At 38.3% G+C, this 24,939-nt stretch overlaps 1 protein-coding gene across 1 annotated transcript in view; it reads left to right on the forward strand.

The window, feature by feature from the left end:
- The window catches only part of UNC13C (unc-13 homolog C), a 645,143-nt gene that overhangs the window by 232,874 nt on the left and 387,330 nt on the right, over positions 1-24,939 (forward strand). The window contains exons 8-9 of the mRNA XM_017348010.4: positions 11,312-11,539; positions 13,933-14,074. Of these exons, the coding sequence (XP_017203499.3) occupies positions 11,312-11,539; positions 13,933-14,074 (370 nt within the window). The remainder of the gene's footprint in view (positions 1-11,311; positions 11,540-13,932; positions 14,075-24,939) is intronic.

Raw genomic sequence — 24,939 nt, forward strand, 5'->3', positions numbered from 1 at the left:
CGGCGCCCCGACCGGGACTAGAACCCGGTGTGCCGGCGCCGCTAGGCAGAGGATTAGCCTAGTGAGCCGCGGCGCCGGCCCAAAACAGCCTTTTTTTTTAAAAAAAAAATCATGTTCTCCAGACAGGGAGAACTGCAGTTACAGTAACTGGAATTGTTTGCCAAGCCTATTCTTTTTGGCTTCTTTTTAATTTTTTTTTTTTGATGTTTTAAGGTAAACAAGTTTTGTGTCTTTCGTATATACAGATTTAGGAGCATAGTGATACGTCCCATACTACCCTTCCTCCCGCCCACGCTCCCCCTCTTCCTCCTTCCTCTCTTATTCCCTCTCTTAAGTTTTCCAATGATTACTTTCAGTTTACTATCTATCTGACAGTGTCTTAGCCTCTGTGCAGGCATTGGAAGCAAAAGGTCTTGAATTAGAATGTGAGATATGAACGTAACTTGCTGGATATGTGACATTGGGTGAATTTCTAAAAAAAAAAATTTTTGAGGATCCCTGGTTCTGATTTGATAACATTTATCTTGGAGAACTACTGGGGAGGATAAATGAAATGATACTTGAAATGTGCTTAGTCTGGCCAGGCTTCTTCCTTTCATACTTCTGAATGAATTCATGCCAATTCAACTCCTATGGCAAGTTTTCTTAGGAATCTTGAGGAATGCCAACATATCACACTCTAAATTACATATATAATTGACTATTAACTGGTGTATTTTTTTGGGTGGTGTCCATGGACCTCACTAAAAAAAAAATGCCAAATTAATTTACTTAAACATGGTTGTTCATTGTACCTACTGCTTTTATCCATACCTACATGCTGTCCCATTTAATGTTTAAGTGATGCAGGCAATATAAAGTTTATGTCTTGCCCAAAATTGAAGACAGAAGAAAATGATAAAATGAAGATTCACTCAGGAGTGCTGTCACAGCTGTTTAGTGTTGTCAAAATCACATATATTCCAGTTTCCTCTATGGAATTAGTATTCTCCCTACACAGTCATTTCAGATCGAGGCTGTGCTAATGATAATTATTGCCTTCTTTATTTTGAAAAGAGGTGGTAGCATTTCTTATAAAAAAATTTATAGCAGACTGACTTGACATTACTCATCCAACTCACTTGCAAAATCTCATAATCTTATTAAAATTCAGTTCACTTATTTAAAAGGCGAATTGCAACATATCTTAAGAAGTATGCATATTAATGGATTAGTGTTTGAGAAAATAAATAGAATGTTGCCTTCTAGGAGCAGAGGACTTGAATGCTTTAAGGAAAAAGAAAGAATGGAGATCATTGTCAGGAGAGTGTGAGGAGTCAGATGGGTTACTATATGGTCAGGAGATCCCAGTGGAATTTGGGGTGTAAAATACTTGCTTCCTTCCCCAAAAAACATTATCTTTAGCAAGAACACAGGCTGCCCTCATTCCTTTGGAATCTCCACATTTACCATGAGAATGGCAAGGAAGCTCCTCCAGAGCTCACAGCTTATTGTGAAAACAAGTTATCTACCCCACCCTTAGCAGGCCAGACAGGGTGCAGAATTTTGAATGATGTCTTTTGATGTTTTTCTGTCCCTGCCTGGTAACTGAATGCCAATCTAATCCTCAGTTTTTTATTTTTTTTTCCTTCGAAATTGTACTTAAAGCCTGCTACCACCAGTCCCCTTTGGGTTTTCCTTTCTTGGAAGCCCCCCGTCATGCCACTCTGTCTGGAGGTCCTTGATTCTAATAAATACTTTTAAATCTCTTTGCTGACCGCTTGGAAATTCTTCTTCCATGTGAGACAAAGAACCAAGGTAACAATAATTTCTCCACCCCCATTGAAAGGAAAGGCCACCACAAAACACACCAAACACCTGAGTAAGGGAAAAGGTTTATTGTGAGGGAAGCCCAACAGGCTGCCTCCGTGTGCACAGCCTGTACTGGGAGAACAGGTCTTATATAGGTTTGCAGAGGTAAAGGAGTGGGAGCGGCCAATCCTGTTAGGGCGGGGGTGGAGCTGACACTTGTGATCCGGCTATTGGGTCACCTGACTTCTAGTGAGCCAGGCTGGGTTTAGGAAGATGGCACCATTTTACTAACAGCCCTTTTCCCGAAACAAGATGAACTTCTTCCTCTTTTAGTCTTTCAGAAAGGAGAGAGAGCATCATTCATCAAATTTAGAAACACCTTCAGAATCTAGCTCTTTTTCTTAAAATCAGTATGTGCTTTTGATCTTTATTAAATCAATTGTGCCATCAAAACTGATCACTGAGAATATTCACTAAATTGGAAGAATAAAAAATAGTAAAGAACAGTGAAGGTGGGCAGGGGTATTTTCTTTAAAAATCCCTCCCCTTGGCCGGCGCCGCGGCTCAATAGGCTAATCCTCCACCTAGCGGCGCCGGCACCCCAGGTTCTAGTCCCTGTCGGGGCGCCGGATTCTGTCCCGGTTGCCCCTCTTCCAGGCCAGCTCTCTGCTGTGGCCAGGGAGTGCAGTGGAGGATGGCCCAAGTACTTGGGCCCTGCACCCCATGGGAGACCAGGAAAAGCACCTGGCTCCTGCCTTCGGATAGGCGCAGTGCGCTGGCCACAGCGCGCTGGCTGCGGCGGCGGCGGCGGCCATTGGAGGGTGAACCAATGGCAAAAGGAAGAGCTTTCTCTCTCTCTCTCTCTCTCTCTCTCTCTCTCACTGTCCACTCTGCCTGTAAAATAAATAAATAAATAAATAAATAAATAAATAAATAAATAAAAATCCGTCCTCTCTTTTTCCCTAAAATCAACACTTTCACACTGTTCAGTAGATTTTGGCAAGTATATATTTTCAACTTCATAGCTTTGTATAGCTAGGGATAAAATTTGCAATTATCCCCAAAGAATCAGCAAAGGCTTCCTTAAGAATTTTTTCTCTTTTGTTATTTTAAGCAAGAAATAGGTAATGATAATGCCATGCTTGAGATAGCCCCATGTATGACAACACTGAAGAAAAGCAGAGAGTTGAAAAGTCCAGAGAAATCTGCATTGGAAGGGGTAGCTAATTAAGCATGCTGTAGATGTAAGAAGTTTCCGGTGGTTTTCTTTTTAAAATCGTTGTTCAAGCTGTTTGAATACCTCTAGGGAAAATTCAACATTGTGGTAAGGCGGTTTAACTCATTATTAGAAGACTCTAGCACCTAAATTAAAATGTAAACTGAAAACTACCTCCTCATAATCTCTACGCATTAAGGCATATCTTATCTCCTGAGAAAATATTTAATAAGCTGACTTCCATATGTGTATGTGATAGTTTTTCAGGTATTAAAAATAATTATCTCATCTTCTAGAATGCTCATTATTTTACTGATTTTTTTCTGAAATCACTGCTGGTGATCCACACGTATACACACACACACACACACACACCCCCGAGAGGACATATCCATGCAAAAGAGAGCGTATACACAATTACTTCAACTGATTTGAGTTTGCTGTTTCATTCACATATAGTGTAAGGTCTGTGTCTTGCACACATTCAGTCAAGTGAAACTGAAGGGATTGTAACATGCCGTTCCCAACATCAATGCTTCCTTGCAGGTTCGAGGGGCCTGGAACTGTCCAATGTGAGTTCTACATACAGCCTCATCTCTGGTCCTCCTAGCTGATCTGATCTGATGGTTCCTGGAAGCTCCTGCTGTCCTGACTCAAGACTGACTGCCATAAGGTGGTAGGTAGGACAGAGAGGACAAAAGGAACCACAGAGAACAATCTGTGAGAACGGAGAACTGATTTACTGCCCTTTCCGTTCCAAGCCAGCGACAGCGGCCAGAGTCCACCTGCCCTTTCTTTAATTAGTTCATTTGTGTCCTGTCATTTAAAAAGACATTTAATTCTTTTTTGCTAAAAGCACCTGGCAGTGGAATAATTGAATTATAGAAAATGGAGGAGTGAATTATAACCTAAGTCATGTTAATATTAACCAGTATAGAACTTTCCTGAGCACTATGTTGGCAGTTTTAAACTAGGTAAATCATTAAAAAAGAAAGAAAAAGCATGTTGGCTAGGATGAGGCTATATGCAGAATGAGACAGATAAAAAAGAGAGATCATTTATTAAGTATTTTCCTTGATTATTGTTTCAATATAGAAAAAAAAAGGAGTGGATGTTTGGCACAGGGCTTGAGACACTGCCTGGGACACCTGCCTTCGATGTTGGAGTCTCTGAGTTTGAGAGACCCTGCTCAGCTTTTGACTCCAGCTTCCTGCTAGTATGCACCTGTGAGGCCTGCTAAGTAACTGGTTCCCTGCCACACACATAGGAGACCAGTACTGAGTTCCTGGCACCTGGCTTTTGTCTGGCCCAGCCCTAGTTGTTGTGGGCATGTGGGGAATAAGCCAGCCAACTGGTTTTTCTATCTTCCCTTCCTCCCCTCTTTCAAATAAATAAAAGTAGTTTCAAAATAAAAAGGGCAACAGCCCCAGAAATTGGAAAAAAAATAATCAGGGTACCTAATGCATCTGGATTATACTTCTTTATATGTCTCTGAAGAAGGAATTCTAGAGTCCCACTGAATAAGCATTCTGCCCAATTTTAATTCCTAACTGGAAATTTTAAGTACCTACACATTAGGATAAAAACTCTTTCACCAAAAGTTCAGTGAATCAGCATCTTGCAAGACCTGTTCTTTAGTTCTGTGCATTTCCCAGTGACTTTATGTTAGGCTTCTGTTTCCTAATGTAAACAATTAGAAATTCATGTTAAGAAAATCAGACTCCATACTCTTGCTTGAAAATGAGATCTTGATTCCCTCTGTTTTGTTGTGAAGTTATTGCCACATTTAGCAGCCATGCTCTTTTTTTTTTTAACTTTTATTTAATGAATATAAATTTCCAAAGTACGACTTATGGATTACAATGGCTTCCCCCCCATACCGTCCCTCCCACCCGCAACCCTCCCCTTTCCCACTCCCTCTCCCCTTCCATTCACATCAAGATTCATTTTCGATTATCTTAATATACAGATCAGCTTAGCATACATTAAGTAAAGATTTCAACAGTTTGCTCCCACACAGAAACATAAAGTGAAAAATAATAGATGATTTTTTTAAATGATGATGAAATCAGATCAGACCTATTGTCATGTTTAATCCCAGTGAGAATCAAGTTGGGAATTGCTAATTTCTTTTTTTTTTTTTTACAGAAGATCAGTTTAGTATACATTAAGTAAAGATTTCAACCGTTTGCACCCCCATAGAAACACAAAATGAAATATACTGTTTGAGTACTCATTATAGCATTAAATCTCAATGTACAGCACATTAAGGACAGAGATCCTACATGAGGAGTAAGTGCACAGTGACTCCTGTTGTTGACTTTACCAATTGACACTCCTGTCTATGGCATCAGTAATCTCCCTATGCTCCAGTCATGAGTTTCCAAGGCTATGGAAGCCCTCTGAGTTCTCCGACTCTTATCTTGTTTAGACAAGGTCATAGTCAAAGTGGAGGTTCTCTCCTCCCTTCAGAGAAAGGTACCTCCTTCTTTGAAGACCTGTTCTTTCCACTGGGATCTCACTCACAGAGATCTTTTTGCCAGAGTGTCTTGGCTTTCCATGCCTGAAATACTCTCATGGGCTTTTCAGCCAGATCCGAATGCAGCCATGCTCTTTGAAGACAGCAGATATTTGTAAATATTGAGCCCCTCCTGTGGCTGGGAACTTTATTCTGGTCTTTCAGAGCTAGAAAATGTAACCAATGTACTTCCTAGAATTAACCCTGTTTCCTGAACCATGGCTTACATGAACAGATGTGAACACCTATCCAGGGCACCTTGGACAGTTGGTGCTCTCCACAGCACTTACACAGGGTATGACTATGTGGTGAGGGCTCAACAAGCTTTGAAGTAGGATTCTGTGTATCCAGTGCTACACAGGAGACACCACAGTCCTTATTTCCATGCGAATTATCATTCGTTTACGTACAGGCCCTGAGTGATCCATGTTAATTAAACAGTGGATGAAATCATGAGAAATACAATGAGAAATAGCCTGTGATGGTTTAAAGGTAATTTTTCCATATGTGCGTACACTATTAGAGGAACTGCTAAATGAGCTGGCTGTGAATCCAGATTTACTGATTTTATTGGCTTTAGACAATTTAGTATCTTGTAAAAAGAATCAAATGAATATCACAAGCAGATTTACAGCATAGTTCTCTGAACTCCCAGCGTCATATTTTTCCCAACATAAATAAATATGTAACATTGGTTCTATGAAATACATGGAAAGTTTTTGAATTTTAATTTTTAGTTATTCTGCACTTTCTCTTCTGGTTCCCCTTTCTTGTAGACATTCTATGCTGCCTACACATTGGCTTCTCAGAGTTCCCCACCATGATGACCCCTCAAGACCTGCTATTTATGAAGCCAATCCACTAATATACCTTAAATACCACCATCCCCTGTCTCAACATGTTACTCCATTGACTTCAACAACAGCAAGATAGAAGTGATCTGATACATTAAATTGGGTAAAATGGAATCAACAATTACCTTAATACAATAGTTGGTTCCTTAACCTAAAGGAGTAGACTAATAATGATGGGGCATTTTCAAGAATAAGGATTGGCTGTTAAAGAGGAACTAAGAGCATGTGTACGCCTTCCACATTGCCATAGAAGTATTCTATGTAACATGCTCATGGGATGTCAGTGTGTGTGTGTGTGTGTGTTTCATAGTCTGTACAACTTTAGAAAGATCTGGCTTCCAGTCCTGTTGCTGCATGAATTTTTTGCAGTCTCCCTGGTCATCATTTTCTTCATATGTGAAAAGAGTGAATAAATACTTGTCCTTGCCTCCAGCTGAAAACCACTAGGAACGCGTTTGTAGTGTTTTTACCGGTTACTATGAGGGAGAGCACACACCCGGGTGAACTGGATGACATCTCAGAAAGATGACGTTGGAACAGAGAGATTTACTCTGCATGCAGTGTTGTCTGGAAGTGAAGACAAGTCCATCATCTAAGACCTTCAAAAATCTTCTCTGGAATAGAAAGGCAGATTAGAGTGAGGCTAGTACTGTCCTTGGCACAGAAACACTGGTCGCTGGCGTTAGTCAACAGAAGGTATTGGTACTTAGTAGTGTACCCAGTGATCATGTTTCTCTCTGGGCTCAGACAAAGTAATGAAGTGACTTTGTGTGCCTGCCTTCAACCTTGCCACACAGTGAGCATTGTTGTTCTGGAATACGCTTCATCCACGAGAAGGACAGCATGCCTAAGCTGTGAGTGTCAGATCAGGCTCAAATAACACTGCTGATAGTTGTGTAGGCCAAGTTGTCACATGTCATTGGCTATTTATGAAAAAAAAAAAAACCACAAATAAAAATTAAAATGTTAAAATTTGTGTTTTATACATTTTTTGAAAAAGATATAAAGGCATTGAAAAGAAGGGTAATTGGGGGAGCACAGAGCTAACACAGCATCATCTCCACTCCATTTCTGATAGCAGAAGTGGGCAGCTCTCCCCTTTTAAGGAACCATACTTCATGCTGGGTCCTCATGTGGTGGGACAGACAAGAGAGTGAACTTTGGCTGTTTTTAAACAGCACTGTCCCATTCTTGATGGTTTTCCCCCAGTGCCCTAACCAGCTCCCAAAGGCTCCACCATGTAACATAATCATGTTGGGGATTAATTTTCAATGTACTGATTTGAGTGGGCCACAGACATTCCAATCATACCAGTTATTGGGTAGTGGATCAGGATTCACAATCAAGAAAGTCTGCCTCTATACCCAAAGCACCATTGGCTACTATGCACTTTTGTCCTCTATAAAAGAAATTGTCTCAATGTATTTCTCTCACTTATAGTTGGAGTTATGTCCTCATCTTATGCTGATTATGAAATGCATGTGATATTCAGGTCAACCCAATTCTGCTTCCTAACAGTGGGCACCTAGCCTTTGTGTTACGAGAGCTCCAGATCTGAAGCCAAGGGCCAATTGTAGTTTGTCTCTTCACAAGATATATCCCACATTATATTTAAACATGTTTACATTGGATTTATTCTCATTTCATTCAGGATCATGGCCTTCTGGTCAGATCTTACAAAAAGTTCATTATGTGTTAATTTAAACCCAGAACCAAATTAAATACTCAATCACGGTAATAATTTTTTCTTGGATTTCCCCAGGAAATGTTTTATTTTCTTTATGTACTGAGAATATCCTATTTTCCAACAGTGCACTAGATACTTAGAGTGCACATTAGGGAAAGGGTGTCTAGCCTAGTGGATAAGATGCTGAATCTTACTTCTGAGTACCTTAGTTTGACTCCTGGCTACAACTCCTGACTCCAGCTTTATGCCAGTGCAGACCCTGGGAGTCAGGAGGGGTTCTTCCTCCCATGTGGTAGACACAGAGTATATTCCTAGCTCCTGGATTTGATCTTGGCCCAAGATTGGCCCCTGGTATGTGAGGAATGAACAGCAGCAGGTGCGATCTCTCTCTCTCTCTTTCTGTTTATACATCTATATCTGTATCAATATCTACATCATCTATATCTTTATTTATCTTTATATATCTCTGTTTCTGCCTTTCAAACACATAAATATTCTTTTAACGAATACATATTTAATAGGGGTTAGCCTTACAGACTAGCATGAGAGGTAGATGAAAATGCAGGTAGGAATTTACTGGTGATTGTTAAAATAATCAAGATTTTTATGAGACAGTTGCTTAAATCAGCCATGTTAAGGATATTCACATCACAGAAGTCTGCTAATGCTACAAATCAGGTTTAAGTTACTTTTTTTTTTTTTTTTTATTTTCTGTAGGAGAGGAAAGAATATGTGACCTTTAAGATTAAGAGACTTCTATTTTCTTTTAAGGAGGAGATTTGCTTATATGCTTAGCATGGTGGGTAATAAGAGTGTGGTAGATAACTTAAAGTACAAACGTTTTGGGACAGCTGTCGAGAAAAATAAGAAAAAAGAGGAACTGAGATCAACTGAGAACACTAGAGTTGTTATACATATATAGATAATGCTTTGGAAATATACTAAAATGATAAATTTGCCATGTAAAGTTGATGACATATAGATATTTTGGGTGATAAATAAAAATTGTAAAAGATTAAAAGTTTTGTAGTTGTCCCATAAACTATTTAGTAGAGAACCTATTTGACTTGTACAGAGTTAGTTGGCTTATGTCTGATGTTGAATTCCCTTTCTGTTTTAATGTCCATTATTGTGTTTCTGATCTGTCAATTAAGTGTTTTTAAGAGTAGCAGTGATGTATTTTGTTTGGATAGCATGTTATATTTTACAAAATATTTCACTGTACCCCATCTCCTTGACCTTCTTTGCTGTTGATATCTGTTTCCTGTTGGCATATTACTGCACTTCAGGGAAACTACTGCACCTTCTACTTTGTAGGCAGACTCATACATGCAAGTTTAAAGTGACCTCTGATTATAAAACAAGGCTGAAGGAAAATAATACCCTCAAATGCATGAGAATTCTTGACAAATCGCAACTATTAAGAAACAGTGTGATTTGAAAAACAAGGAAAGATATGCAGATTTAATAACTACAGGAAATTGAAAATAGTAGATCAGTGACAAAAATTAATTATCTCTAATACATATGAAAATCAATCGAAGTTGACTCACTTTTATTGTCTTCAGATAAAAGTATGTAAGTAGGACAAGCATTTGGCTTAGTAGTTAAGACACCAGTTAGGGTACCCACCTCCCAAATTGGAGTGCTTTGGTTTGACTCCCAGCTCCAGCTATTGCTTCCAGCTCCGTTATAATTTGAACTCTAGGAGTTAGCAATGATGGCTGAAGTGATTGGTTTCCTACCACCTATGTGTGAGAACTGATTTGAGTTCTCAGCTCCTGGCTTGGTCTCTGGTTATTGGGGGTGTTTGGGGAGTGAAACAGTAGGTGGGAGCATGCATTCTCTTTTTCTCATCCTCTGTTTCTTAAATAAAAAAGAAATAAAAGATGTTTAAAACTGTAAAAGCAAAAAAAAAACTTAAAGCTGTAAATCTTTTATAGAAATAACAGCTTAAAAAATAAAAACTTAAGTCCCTACTAAAATGCTCTTCCTGGATTGTTAATTTTAGTCTATGAGTCTGTCTACTGTCTGCGCATATTAGAATTGATACTCTACTCCCACACCAAGGGCACTGATGAAAAAATTCAAAGATATTCATCAAGATTTCTTAATTATTTTTTGAAGGACTAAAGAGGCAGTCATTAAGAGCAGAATTGTGATTCCTTTGGATGGAAAATCATTATACATTCTGCGTTTGACTTTGGAAGCTATTGCTTGAATTGACTTCTATTGTATGGGCAGTTAACTAGGCTGTTTCATGAATTTAGAAAAATTATCCAAAACATATTTAATTCTACAAGACTTTAGCACTTCTACCCAGAGTCTTTAGATATACTAGTAGCCACAATAACAATAGGTGTTTAGAAGCTGGGATTTGAAAAGGATCATTTTATGACAATATTCATGCACAGAGCATCCTTAGAAAGGCAATCAAACACCAAACTTTTGGAGTCTTTTGAATTTTGTGGGTAATGTCTTCCAGCCAAGACTGTCTTCTATATGTAATGAATACTCTATTAGCTGAAGAAAACTGTGACTAGTGGGTAGCTCCAACTATTTAATCCAGCCTAGGCAAGTTTTACTGTTTAAGAATCTCATTGTAGGCCATAAATTGTTGTGTAGCAGGTGGAGCCAGCACCTGCAATAGTGACATCCCATATGGATGCTGGTTTGTGTCCTGGCTGCTCTACTTCCAATCTAGCTCCCTGTTAATGCACCTAGGAAAGCAACCAGAGGTTGGTGCAAGTGCTTGAGCCCCTGTTGTCCATGTTGGGAGATCTGGATGAAGCTCCTGCTTCCTGGTGTTCATCTAGCCCATCTCTGGTGGTTGCAGCCATTTGGAGAGTGAACCAGTGGATGGAAGATCTCTGTCTCTCTCTCTCTCCCTCTCTCTCTGTAACTATGCCTTTCAAATGGATAAATATATACCTTTATAAATATTTCATTATATGCATTCTTTTTGAATTTTGTTTTGAAAATTCAAGCCAAAATATTGCACAGCGTGGATTTCTTCCAATAATACAGTGGGGAAACTGGACATCACAAAGGTCAATTTACTTGCAATAACAAAATGAGGGCAAGTTGTTTGACATTGCAGCCAAGTAATTTGTTTCCAAAAAAGGCCACCCTGAATTCTCAGGGTAAAAATATTGTTTCATTCTCATATCGCTCCTTCTCTTTTCCCTCATACCTTCGTAAAGTAGCTGCATGTATGTCCTCATCACTTGAATTTTCCATTACAGGAGCAGCAGAAAAGAGTTCCAAGCATGGTGCTGAAGACAAGACTCAGACCATTATTACAGCCATGAAAGAAAGAATGAAGATCAGGGAGAAGAACAGGCCAGAAGTATTTGAAGTAATTCAGGAAATGTTTCAGATTTCGAAAGATGATTTTGTACAGTACACAAAGGCAGCCAAACAAAGTGTTCTGGACGGGACATCTAAGTGGTCAGCAAAAATCACTATTACAGGTAAAAACTTGTCTTCTTCAAAAATTGTATTCCACATTGATATGTTTATGTATCTTGGAAAAACACTGCTAATAATAATGATAGGTAAGCAATCTTATCAATATTGACAAGAGGTCTGGATGCTTCTTCAAATTTATAAAATATGTGCTAGGTAATTGTAATAATTTCCATCTGTCTTAGTCTTTACAAGAGTTATTTCATAGGAAAACACTACCTGTTTCTCAACACATTCATCAGGTCCCTGCAGTTTACAAAGATTTGACTTGCTGCCATCTGCAATTGATAAATTAAAGACAGCCAATAATCTCTTCAGTTGTCTTTCTTTTTTTAATGAGAAAGCATGTTACTTACTCCTGATTCAGTATTCCTCATTCATTTGGTCTTCCAGTAAAGGCAGTTTGGGCTGAATGATATCTTGTCATTTGTACTTCTGAAGTTGATTGTAATACAAACAGCAAAGTACCTATGTATTGTGTCAACATTTACCAAACCTCTTAAATTATTCATACTGGATTTACAAGGTAAAATAAAGGTCCTCCTTTTACTAGGTTGAGTTGCTCATAACTGAAAACAAACTCATAAATAACTAAAATGGAAATCATAGACCCTTGAATTGTTTTGGCTATTTGTTCCCATATTGTATATAATTCTCATCTCTCTATTCAATGTATACAGTAATGTGTATATGCACATATAATTAATACATATATGCATGCAAATGGCTACAGTTGATTAGAGATAGAAGCCAGTGTTACCTAAAGGAGAATTTAAAACTTTCAGATAACATTGTATGTTTGTATCATGTATGTGTTATATGCTAACTTAAAGTATGTTTATTATGGAATAGATAAATCTAGCTAGTTAGCAAATGCATTCTCTCACGTAATTATCATTTTGTGGTGAGATCATATTCTCTTTGTTTTTCTAGACTATGACACATTGACATTAACTGTAGTCACCTTACTATACAATAATCTCTTGAAATTGTCTCTCTTAACTGTAGTTATGTATCCTTTGACCAACTTTTCAGTTCCTCTTCCTTCTAACCCAGCTTCTGGAAAACACCATTTTATTTTCTACTTTTATGGGATCATCTATTTTAAATTCCACATATGAGCAAGATGATGCAGTATTTGTCTTTCTGTGTCTGGTCTATTTTTTTTTTTATCATCATGTCCTTACATGCTATTCAAAGTAGCAGGTTTCATTTTCTCTTATTTTTGCTTAAAAATGGGCCAAAGGTTTGAGTAAACATTTCTCAGAGAAGTCATACAACTGCCAACAGGTATATGAAAATATGTCCAGCATTAATAATTACTAGGGAAATGTGCATCAAAAACAGAATAAGATATCACCTCATACCTGTTATATTGGCTGTTATCCAAAAGACAGGAGATAATATGTTGTTGGGGATATGGAATAATGGAACCCTTGCACATTATTGGAGGGAATGTATGTTAGTACAGCTCTTAAAGAAAACAAATGAAAGTCACTCAAAAATTAAAAATAGAATTAAGATATCTAGCAGTCTCACTACTGAATATAAATCCCAAAGAAATGAATAGAGTATGTTGAAAAGACATCTGTGCTTCCATGATTATTAAAACAGTATTCACAGTAGCCGAGAGAGAGATTCAACCCAATTGTCCATCAGTAGAATCATGGATAAGGCAAATATTGAATATATACACACAAAAAATTGCTATTTGTCGCTCCCCCTCTTCGTGGAGGAACGACACTAAACCCTACACTGTTCTTTGGTCTGCTCAGCCCTTCCCGGGTTTGCTGCTGGTCCTTCCCGGGTTGGCTGCCGACCCCTCCACCTCCGTGGAGGAGCAGTACCCCCTGCCACTTTCCCCGCTTCCGCAGGGGAGCGGCACACCGCCGGTGCCGGCCGGCTCTCTCGGGGGCTGCTCAGGTGTTCCTTCAGATGTTCCCTGGTGCATGTTGTCTCTCTCCTCCTTTATAGTCCTCTTCCACCAATCCCAACTCTGCTGCCCACACGCCAAGCACACTGCTCTCCTCCAATCAGGAGCAGGATCAGCTCCTGCAGCTCATCAGTCAAACTGGCGAGAGGCAGCTGCGTAGAAGTTTACTCCTCCCCAGCGCCATATTGTGGGAGAGCAGATGCATAGAGTAAGTCTTAATTCCAGTAACTTAGTCTAGTCTCAGTTGCTCCCCACAGCTATTCAGCCATAAAGAACAAAAGGAAGAGTTTCTTGGTTGGTGCACTTCTTTAATTCAATAGTTCCTTAAGATCCCAAGACTTGAAGCAATGGAAATGCATCTGCAAGCCCATTGGGCAAAATGATAGCAAATGTATTCCTTAAATTATAATTTTTTGTTTCTGGAAAAAAATCTTTATATTGAAATGTTCCTTTGGTTTATTTCAGTGGTTTCTGCACAAGGCTTGCAGGCAAAAGACAAAACTGGGTCCAGTGACCCATATGTTACAGTTCAAGTAGGGAAGAACAAAAGAAGAACTAAAACCATTTTTGGAAACCTGAATCCAGTATGGGATGAGAAGTTTTATTTGTGAGTATATAATACGTTACTATTACAAATATTAAAATATCTTGAGTATAAATGTGACAGACATACAAAGTATACAAGTGGTAATTACCTCAAATTTTAATGGTTTCAGGACAACATTATAAAAAGAGTGAAATGGATGTTTGCACTTAGGACTCTCATAATAGTTGTCATTTTTTTCCTATGTCTTTTGAAGAAAATGTATAAAAAAGAATACTTCATACAAAAATAAAAATGACACAGTTATGGTCAGTTTTCAGGAGAAAAAAAGTAAAGGTTCACAAAATGATCTCTAACGTGAGATGACGCAGCATAGCCAGGAGTCTCCAGGGTTCCTTCAGCGGCATCTTGCCACCCGAAGATGGCTCTCAATGACCACAGAAGGGCTTCGAGGAGGACCTGACCCTGCCCTTGGAAGAGAACCTAACCTGCCCTAATTCTGTTGCTTCGGTTGTTGATGATGGCTTTAATGAACTCTTATTCTCTGTGAGAACATTACTGTTTAAACCTCTGAAATCTTGTGCCTAACAGCAAAAAAAAAAAAAAAAAAAAAAGATTTTTCTCTCAAGGGTCCTTTTCTCTCACTCTTCTTTAGAGAAACAAAAACAGAACTTTCTATTACCATTTCATAGAAATGAAAATATCCAAGTGTTTTTTTTTTTTAAAGATTTATTTGGGGGGCCGGCATGGTGGTGTAGTGGGTAAAGCCACTGCCTACAGTGCTGGCATCCCATGTGGGCAACAATTCAAGTCCTGGTTGCTCTGTTTCCGATCCGGCTCTCTGCTGTGGCCTAGGAGAAGCAGTAGAAGGTGGCCCAAGCACTTGGGCTCCTGCATCCGCATGGGAGACTCAGAAGCTCCTGGCTCTTGGCTTTGGATCAGCGCAGCTGCAGCCGTTGTGGCCAATTGGGGAGTGAACCAGCAAATGGAAGACCTCTCTTTCTCTGCCTCTCTGTAACTCTGCCTTTCAAATAAACAAACAAATCTTTAAAAAAATTTATTTGGGAGGCAGAGTGACAGAGAGAGGAGGAGATTTGGGGATCTTCCTGTGCTGATTTACTATACAAATACCCACAGATAGCCCAGAGTGAGCCAGGCCAAACCCAGGAGCTGGAAACATTAACCAGATCCCCTCCACAGGTGATAGGAATCCAAATACCTGGGCCATCATTTGCTGTCTCCCAAGCACATTATCAAGAAACTGAATTGGAAGTGTAAGAGCCAGGACTTGAACAAGGCTCAATAATATGGTATCCCAAGCAGCAGCTTAACTCACTTGTAAGTGAACTTACAGGCAGTGCGTTTTGCTTTCTGCTTTGTTTGCAAATGGCTTAACAATGAATCTCAGTGGCATGCTAAGTAACAAACCCAGGGCAATCAGCTTATTTGAGCCTGCAGGCAGTAGCTTGAAAGAAGCAGATTTTCTCCTGTATATTGGCTGATGTAGGAAAGCAGTAAGAAATAAGTTTGGAAAATCACTTGAGAACAAATGGATGTTGCTATAGAATGATATAGGGAATTTGGATAGATTTTGCTTACAGACTTATGGGAGACACTAAAGATTCTTTTCTTTTTTAAAAGAAAGTAGGAAATTGATTGGTAGTTGCAAATTTAAATTCCTTATGAGACTGAGGAAATGAATAAAGCAGAATAAGGACAACAAAGGGGAGGGGTAGAGGCACCAGCATCAATACCTGGGCACCCCCAAAATGTTCTTCCTGCCCTTTTGCAAGTCAGCTCTCCTGACTGCCTTGTGCCAAGGCAATCCCTCACCTGCTCCCTGAGGCTATGGATTGCTTTTCGCTTTACATTTTCTAGAATTTCTAGAAAATTTCTTTCAGGCAATTCCCTTCATTCAACAATATTATGTAGAAAATCAGTCTACATTGTAGGGTATAACAAGAGCTGATTTTTTTTTTTTAATGGCTTGGTAGCATGCCACTGTGTAGATATGTCAGTCAGTTCATGCTTTCACTCCTTGATGGATATTTTGGTTGTTTCCAGTTTTTGGTTGTTAAAAACAAAGCTGTTAGAAATATTTCTTTATAAATATTTGTATGAACCTGTATTTTTATTTCTCTTTCATAATATCTATGAGTGGTATTGCTAGATGGTATATTCAAACTATTAACATATAATACTTAATATATTTAATACTTAATATTAAATACTACAAATTATAATATTATGTTACAATAATATTATAATTATATAAATTATAACATGAATATTATAATTATTTAATATATTTAATGTTTAATATTAATAATTTTATATTCTAGGTACTTTTCCTAACTAGTTATACCATTTTCTATTTCTACCAAGAATGAATGTTAGTTGCAATTCAAATCCATCCTCCCAATACTTGATAAGGCTAGTCTCTGAATTTTAGCCATTCTAGCTAGTGTATGATAGTATCCTATATGGTTTTAGTTTGCATTTCTCTCATGACCCATATCTTCAGCATCTCTTCTTGTACTTATGTGCTACCTATGTATTTTCTTTGATATGTGTTGATGCTGGCACTACAGACAGCGGCTTTACCCTCTAAGCCACAGCGCCAGCCCCATAAATTTAGTTTTAAGAACATAATAATACTTCCTACCCTGACCTCCCCCCAACTCCCAACCTCCCTTCTTATTTTTCTTTGAATTTTTACAATGCATATTTTCAACTTCTTTATAATCACAAGCTTCACCCACACGTAAAGAAAAAATTCAACAACTAGTGAGAAAAATCACTGTTCCTCAAGAGTATAGACAATGGCTATAAACAATAATCAAATCACAAAATACCAATTTCGCTCATTACATTTTTTGTACCCTCTATATTAGTTACCACAAATGAGGGAAAACATTATATTTGTTACTTTTTGGACTGGCTTATTTCACTAAGCATAATCGTCTCTCAGTTGTATCCTTTTTGTTGCAAAAGGCAGGATTTCACTGTTTTTTTATGACCAAGCAGTATTCCATCATGTATATATACTGCAATTTCTATATCGTCATCAGTTAATGGATATCTGGGTTGATTCCATATCTTAGCTATTGTGAGTTGCGCTGCTGTAAATACCAGGGGTACAGATAACTCTTTCATACTGATATCATTCCCATGGGTAAATTCCCAGGAGTGACATGGTTGGATCACATGTTGATCTGTTTTCAGATTTCTGAGGAATCTCCATACTGTCTTCCATAGTAGTTGTATGAGTTTACGTTCCCACCAATAATGCTTTAGGGTATGTTCCCCCCCCACATCCTTGACAGCATATGTTATTTTTTGATTTTTGGATGATAGTGGTTCTAATAGGGGGGAAGTGAAACATCATTGTGATTTTTTTTATTTACATTTCCTTGATGGCCATGATCCTGAGCATCTTTTCATGTGTCTGCTGCCCACTTGTATTTCATCCTTTTAAAAAATGCCTGTTCATATCCTTAGCCCATTTCTTAACAGGATGCCTTGTTTTGTTGTTGAATTTCTTGACCTCCTTATATCTTCTGGATATTAGTCCTTTATTAGATGTATAATTTGCAAATAATTTATCCTATTCTGTCAGGTGCCTGTTTACTTTGTTCAGTGTTTTCTTTGCCATGTATAGGCTTCTTAGCTTGATGTAATCCCATTTGTCTATTTGTGTCTTTCTTGCCTGTGCTGCTAGGGTCTTATCCACAAAGTCTTTGCCTATGCCAGTGTCCTGCAGGGTGTTCCCTATGTTTTTTGTCTAGTAATTTGGTAGTTTTAGGTCTTAGATCCAGATCCCTGATTCACTGTGAATCTTGTTTAATCTCTTTATACAGAGATCCAGTTTTCCAAATGTCATTTGTTGAAGAGGCTCTCCTTCCTGCAAGGAGTGATTTTAGCTCATTTATCAAAGATTAGTTGGTTGTAGATGTGTGGATTAATTTCTGGTGTCTATAATCTGTTCCATTGGTTGATGTGTTTATCCTTCTGCCAATAGAAACCTATTTTGATTATAACTGTCCAGTTATGTCTCTTGAAGTTGTCCAATTTTTTCACTAATATTGTTTCTATTTATTTTTTCTTTTCTTCTCTTTCATTCTGTGTTTCATTTCATATTATTTGTATTGCAATGAATTATATTTGCTTTTCTTCCATATGTGCAATTTGCTACATATTCAAGCCACTTTATTTTTTATATCAGATATTTTATTTTCTGTTTAACTTGCCAAATATGCAATATTCATAGTAACTGTTTAGGTGTCCTTGACTGCCCATTCAACCTTTGTGTTCATTTCAATTTTGATTTCTATAGTTTCTCCTCATTGTATGTTATGATTTATGCTGCTTTGCATAATTAGTCATTTTAGATTCAATTCCAGACATTAAAAATATTATCTTGTCATTTGCTGAATATTTTGGGATCTTATAAGTATTCTTGAGTTTTATTCTGGATAGAGTTAATTTGCATGGGAAGTACATAGTAGTTGTGTAGTTCATTGAATCTTGCATGTAGCGCCTGTTAAATGAGAATAATATAGGTTAATTATTCCCCACTATGCAGGCAAGAGTCTTCCACTCTGCCCATTGACTCATGAGTTTTTCTATTCTGTCCAGTGGAAATTAGTACTATTTCTGGACCTGGGTGAGTGTTATAGCTAATGCTTCAATGACTCTCATCTTAGCCTTGGGTAAATTCATCACATGCATGCCCTTATAATTACTCCACTGGTTTCTCAAGTAGAACTCTGTACAGATTGTTGAAATAGTTCCTCATTCATCACTCTTGTTTTCAGCAGGCTCTGTCACTTCTAGCTCCTGTGATTTTTTTTTTTCCCAAACCCTAAGTCTGTCTTTTAAACTCAGAGTCTTATCATTTCTGAGTTCTCTTTCCTGGCAGAGTGGATAGGAAACTCCCTCAAAAAGGGAGCTGAAGTAATCAAAAGGTTTTTTGTTGTTCTTTTGCTTTTCAGGCATGACTGTTCTCCGTTGTCAAAGCCTCACTGCATTGAAAACCATTGTTTCATGTATCTTATTCTCTTTGATGTTTCATGTGGAATGATAACTTGGGTCCATGTTATTCTCTCTTGATTGGATTAGAAAGCCTGGGCATCCAAATTTAATTGCTAATGAGAATAAATAAAACAATATGAGAGCCAGCACAAGACATGTCAAACAAATAGAACTTCTGGAGGCATTGGATCCAGTTATGGTCTGTGATAAAGTATTTATCCAAAGGAATTCGATTGTGAAATTATTTAATAGAGTACTCTAATCCTACCAAGACTCCTACACTTGGAAAAATAACCTTAGTAATAAGTGCAATGCATGGGGAGAAACTACCCAAGACCATGATAAAGTTCATGCAGGAGGTCTAGATGTGACAGTGCCCAGCATTATCCCGCATAGCAATAGTGCTTTTACCCACCACACAGGCTACAAAGCATCATAATTCATGGATGCAGAAGTGTGTAATGGAATGGACCATTAAAATATGAACCCAATTAAGCTTGAATTTTTTTCATCCATTAAATGAAGAAGTTGGGAAAAGCAATATCTTATAGATCATTTGCTCATTTTCAGTTGACTGATTCTCATTTCAGCAGTACTTTATTTTCATATAATTTTCTTTGTCTCATTCCTCTAATTTCATTTTGATGGAAAGTACCATCTGTATTGGCAATAACAATATATGAAATTTTTATATAATGTAATTTTCAAAGAAAAAATTAATTTCAAATCCATTATACCCTGCCATGCATGAAATGTATATGGCCCATACTTTTTCACAATATATTCACTTTGTTAACAAAGCATTTAAGAGCTTTTGATGAAGTGACACTCATAGTTGTTTTTTATTTATTTTTTATTGATAATATCAAAAAATAGTTCCAACCATTTTTAGAATTAATTACTTTTGTCATCAGCTTCCTGAACTCTGAAATCCCATATTTGTTAGAGGTTCTATACTGCTGGTTCCAGGAATTCTATACGGAAGTTACCTGTGCGTGTTTTCATTTTACCATGAAACTGGCATAAGAATTGCAAAGTTATTTTTTTATAATTGACTGTCTTCAGCTGGAGAAAATCAGTTTATTGTGAGTTTTTGTGTAAATTTTGAAAAATGAATATGTGTCAGAATGCCTCCCCTTATTCTGACAGTTCTGCCTTGTGAACTGGGGTGTGGAAATTTATCCTGAAATTCTGAAAATAGAATGCTTTATTGATAGTATGGCTTTACTTTTCATTTGGGGCCACTTCCTTAATGTCTGAGCTTAGTTTTTCCAGTATGAAAAACTTGGATCATAAGATATATCTCACAGTATTGTTATATTTGTTGAAATAATGTATATAAGCCTCCTGACAGTTGTATTACTACCATTACTATCATGAATCATTTACCTATTACCACCATAGCCATTAACCATATAACCATTACTATTATAACCATAACCATATAACCATTACTATCAGCAGTCATTTCCTGTGCACTGAGCTTCAGGACTTCAGAGCAAATGTAACAGTAAGTAGTGCTTTCATGTCAAAGTCCCAACTTGAATAGTGAGGCCAAGAAAGAATCAATGAATAGGATGCTATAAAAAGAAAAAGAAAGTACTGCTGTAATAAAAGTCGGAGAAGTGAGATTCAGCAAAGAATCCAAGAGATTGACCAAGTCCATCATTTTACTGATGAGAAAATTGAAGTTCAAATGGGTTATGGCAGAACCAGAGCTACAAAGCAACTCCCTGTTGTGAAGCCACAAAGAAGAAACAAGTAGAAATCAGGAAGTGTACTTTTTTCCTATATACAGACTTTTTCTTTGAAAAATCCAGTCGACCTGAACAAGGCAAGCAGTCACAATGAAGGTGGTTAAGATGTAATTAAGACAATTTTTTGACATTGGATTTAGTTAGAAAGCTCCTTATCACCATTAGTGACATTTAGATACCCTCCAGAGAATTTTTTAAGGTTTATTTTTATTTATTTGGAGGATGGACAAGAAGAAAGGGGCGGGGGGCGGAAGGAGAGATCAGTCAATCTTCCATCCACTGGTTCATTCCCCAAATGTCCACAACATCTGGTGCTGGGTCAGCAAAAGCCAGGGGACCAGAAATTTATCCAGAACTCCCATGTGGATGGCAAGGATCCATTAACTACTGCTTCCCAGGGTGTGCATAAGCAGGAAGCTGGAATCAGAAGTGGAGCCGGGACAACTCCCATGCACTCTGACATGGGATGTAGGTGTCCCAAGCATCATCTAACCCACTATGACAAACTTCTATGGAGATTTTAATGCTAATAATTTAAATGTAAACGTTATCTATCTTACTTTACGTTTAAACATGAAGTTGGAAATTTCAATCTTCAGAAGACCACAGATGTTTTTTGAAACTGACATGGGACATTCTGGAACATATTTGCAGGGAACAGAGGGGCATGACCAATTAAGGCCTTGTAGGAATCTGGGTTAGGAGTAGTTGTAAACGCATGTCCAAATCCTACAATATCACATGAAGATTAATTAAGATAATGTAAGTGAAAGTGCTTTGAAAATGATAAAATGTTATATAAATCTAAAGTGCTCATTGTCTTTGCTCTTTGATAAGTTGTATGGTTGATCATTTCATGATTAATTCTGACATTTGATTTCACTTTCCTACGCTGCTATAATGAAATGTTTTATGCTTATCATAAACCATTTCCCCAGGAAGAAAAGGAACTAGCCTCTCACAGTGGGTCACAGAGGGAAAATGGCAATGCCATCTGTTCATTTGAGTAAATTTGGGATTAGGAAGCTATCATGTTACGCATATGTTGATACTGTGCTTTCAAAGGGCTCTATACCTGATACTTAGTGTTGCATTTTTGTAAATTTTTGAAATAAAATCATATTTCTGCTGAATCTTTCCTGGAGGAGGGAGAGATCCTAAAGTTGATAGTTGAGATGTGCTTTTTAATCTATTTTTAATTGGTACTAACCACTGGAGTAAAGAATTATGTTAATGCAGAAATATGTTCAACTCAGTTCCTATAGTAAAAGTGCAAGGATGCCTTTATATACTGTGGAATTGAAAAGGCAAAGCACTAGTTCACTTGCTTTTGTGGGTATTAACTAAACTCCACCCATGTTGCCAGAGCGACCATCATATGCAAAGCAGTATCCCACCTGCCATGGAAAGTATTGATTTTATGAGTGATTCAACATTATACAAAAACCTGTCTCATTTACGTGATTAGAAATGTGAGTCCCAGAACTGTTCTGGGTCTGATAGGCTCATTGACTTCCCAGAAACATCTTAACCTCTTTGAATCTCAGTGTCATAGTGGGAAATGCATGTAAAAATATTTTATCTTTTTTCCTGTCTTTCTGTAGCTATATCTCTGCTTTCTTTTTAATTTCAAAATATGGTTTTCTAGATAACTTATTTTAAGTTACATTATAGTCAGTGGTTCCATTAACTGGTTGCATTATTGGCTCCACTGTGGTATAGTAGGCTAAGCCTCCACCTATGACACCAACATCCCATATGGGTGCCGGTTTGTGTCCCAGCTGCTGCTCTTCCAATTTGGCTTATGGCCTGGGAAAGCTGTGGAATTGGATCCTACACCCACTTAGGAGATCCAGAGGAAGTTCCTGGCTCCGGCTTCGGATCAGCCCAGCTCCAACCTTTGCAGCTCTTTGGAGAGTAGACGAGAGGATGGAAGATTTTTGTCTCTCCCTCTCTCTCTCTACAACTCTGCCTCTCAAATAAATAAATAAATAAATAAAATCTTCTAAAAGTGTAAAATTATCATAGTACAGCAGGAGACTAGGCAAGGACTATAAACAATAATGAAATGAAAAGATATTCAACTTTACCCATATAAAATAAATTTTTAAATAGTCATAAAACCATTAAAACTAAACCATTAAAATTTCAATATTATATAATTCCTATCAATTTGTTTGACATAATTTGACGCAACACTGTGCCTGCAGTGGTGTTACTGTAAGAAGCTGTGTTACATGAAAGCACCATAAATCCACAATACCATTGCTTAGATGCATGATTTCTTTTTCTTCTTCTTTCCTTTTTTTTTTTTTTTTTTTTTTTTTTTTGATAGGCAGAGTGGACAGTGTGAGAGACAGACAGAGAGAAAGGTCTTCCTTTTTTGCCATTGGTTCACCCTCCAATGGCTGCCACGGCTGGCGCGCTGCGGCCGGTGCACCACGCTGATCTGAAGCCAGGAGCCAGGTGCTTCTCCTGGTCTCCCATGGGGTGCAGGGCCCAAGCACTTGGGCCATCCTCCACTGCACTCCCTGGCCACAGCAGAGAGCTGGCCTGGAAGAGGGGCAACTGGGACTAGAACCCGGTGTGCCAGCGCTGCAAGGCGGAGGATTAGCCTAGTGAGCCATGGCGCCGGCCTCTTTGTCTGTTTTTAAACACGTGTCAGCCACATCTAGTTCCTAATACCCAGCTGTGGGGCAGACAGAGTGCCTCCGACTCACAGCTCTCCAGCATACCAGTAGCAGCACTGCTGGGGCTGGAAGATGAATTAAATAAACTAAACTATATGAGAGATAGCCTATAAATACAACAATTAAATAAAATATCTTCATAGCACAGCAGACTCATATTTTAAAATGACAACCTGGGTGTAATCAAGGATTTGATTTATTGCCTTGCTTTCTAACCGTCCTTTTCTGGGTTCTATGGGAAGGAGTGTTTTCACAGTTGCCTGAAGTAGCAGTGATGGTATCGGCATGAGCAAGTCATTTGTCAAAGACAGTTCCACGGTTGTCTAAAGCAGGAAGAAGTGCAGTCACACTTTATGAGATTAGAATTTTTTAAAGTAATAATTGCCTGCATTGTGACTATGTCTACCAGTCAGGAAATAGAATAACCACTGCTGCTTTTCAGTTGCTAAATGAGATTGAGCCGTTACCAATCCGCAAACAGCAGAGCCATTGGTGTAGATTTGACTTTTTCACTGCTTCAGACCATAACCTAAAAGTTTTGAATTAAGGACAGGAATGGGCTCTGGGAAGAGATCTGGACTGAATTTCATGCACCAGTGATAATTCTTTCACCCTCAATAAACCATATTATATTGGTACCATCCTTAGGGGTAACCGTGTGATATTCCATAGATAGAGATGCAGGGTAGGATGCACTTATCTTAGGTTTAAGTGGACAAGCAAATCAAATGCAAACAAAATCCCCCAAATCATTATTGACCAGTTGGATTGAAGATACCAGTCCTGGGGCAGGTGCTGTGATATATTGGGTAAAGCAGCTGAGGCAGTGTTGGGATCCCATTTTGGGTGCTAGTTTGAGTCCTGGGTGCTACACTTCCAATCCAGCTCTCTGCTATGGACTGGAGAATATCCCAAGTGCTTGGGCCCCTGCACCCATTTGGGAGATCCAGAGGAAGTTCCTGGCTCCTGGCTTCAGATTGGCCCAGCTCCAGCCATTGTGGCCATTTGGGGAAAGAACCAGAGGATAGAAGGACCCCCCCATCCCTACCTCACCTCAGATCTGCTCTGTAAGAATCCATCCTAATCAGAAGAAGCACACCTCACACTTAACTAACCCATGGAAAAGGGAGTGGCAGGGGATGATTTCTGTTCTATGGCAACAGGAAGTCCTTGCCAGAATCCAGACAAAGCCAAACACCAGAACGTCCACAGGACAGAAAGGATGATTTCCATTTTATTTTCATCTTATTTTTCTGGGATAGTTTGTCCATCTGTATCTGTCCCCCAACCCCTTCATTTTATCTCTCCCATCCTCTTTTCCCTTCCCTCTCTCACATTTTCTTCCACACCTTAGTTTGATTCCTGTTAATACTCCATAGCTTTTCATATCAATACCTTCCACATTTTCTCCAAGAACACGTCTCCCAATTCTGTAACCAAGTTTACT

The sequence above is a fragment of the Oryctolagus cuniculus genome, chromosome 12 (genome assembly GCF_051225735.1).
Source record: "Oryctolagus cuniculus isolate XC-2025 breed Fujian yellow rabbit chromosome 12, ASM5122573v1, whole genome shotgun sequence".
Taxonomy (NCBI): Eukaryota; Metazoa; Chordata; class Mammalia; order Lagomorpha; family Leporidae; genus Oryctolagus; species Oryctolagus cuniculus.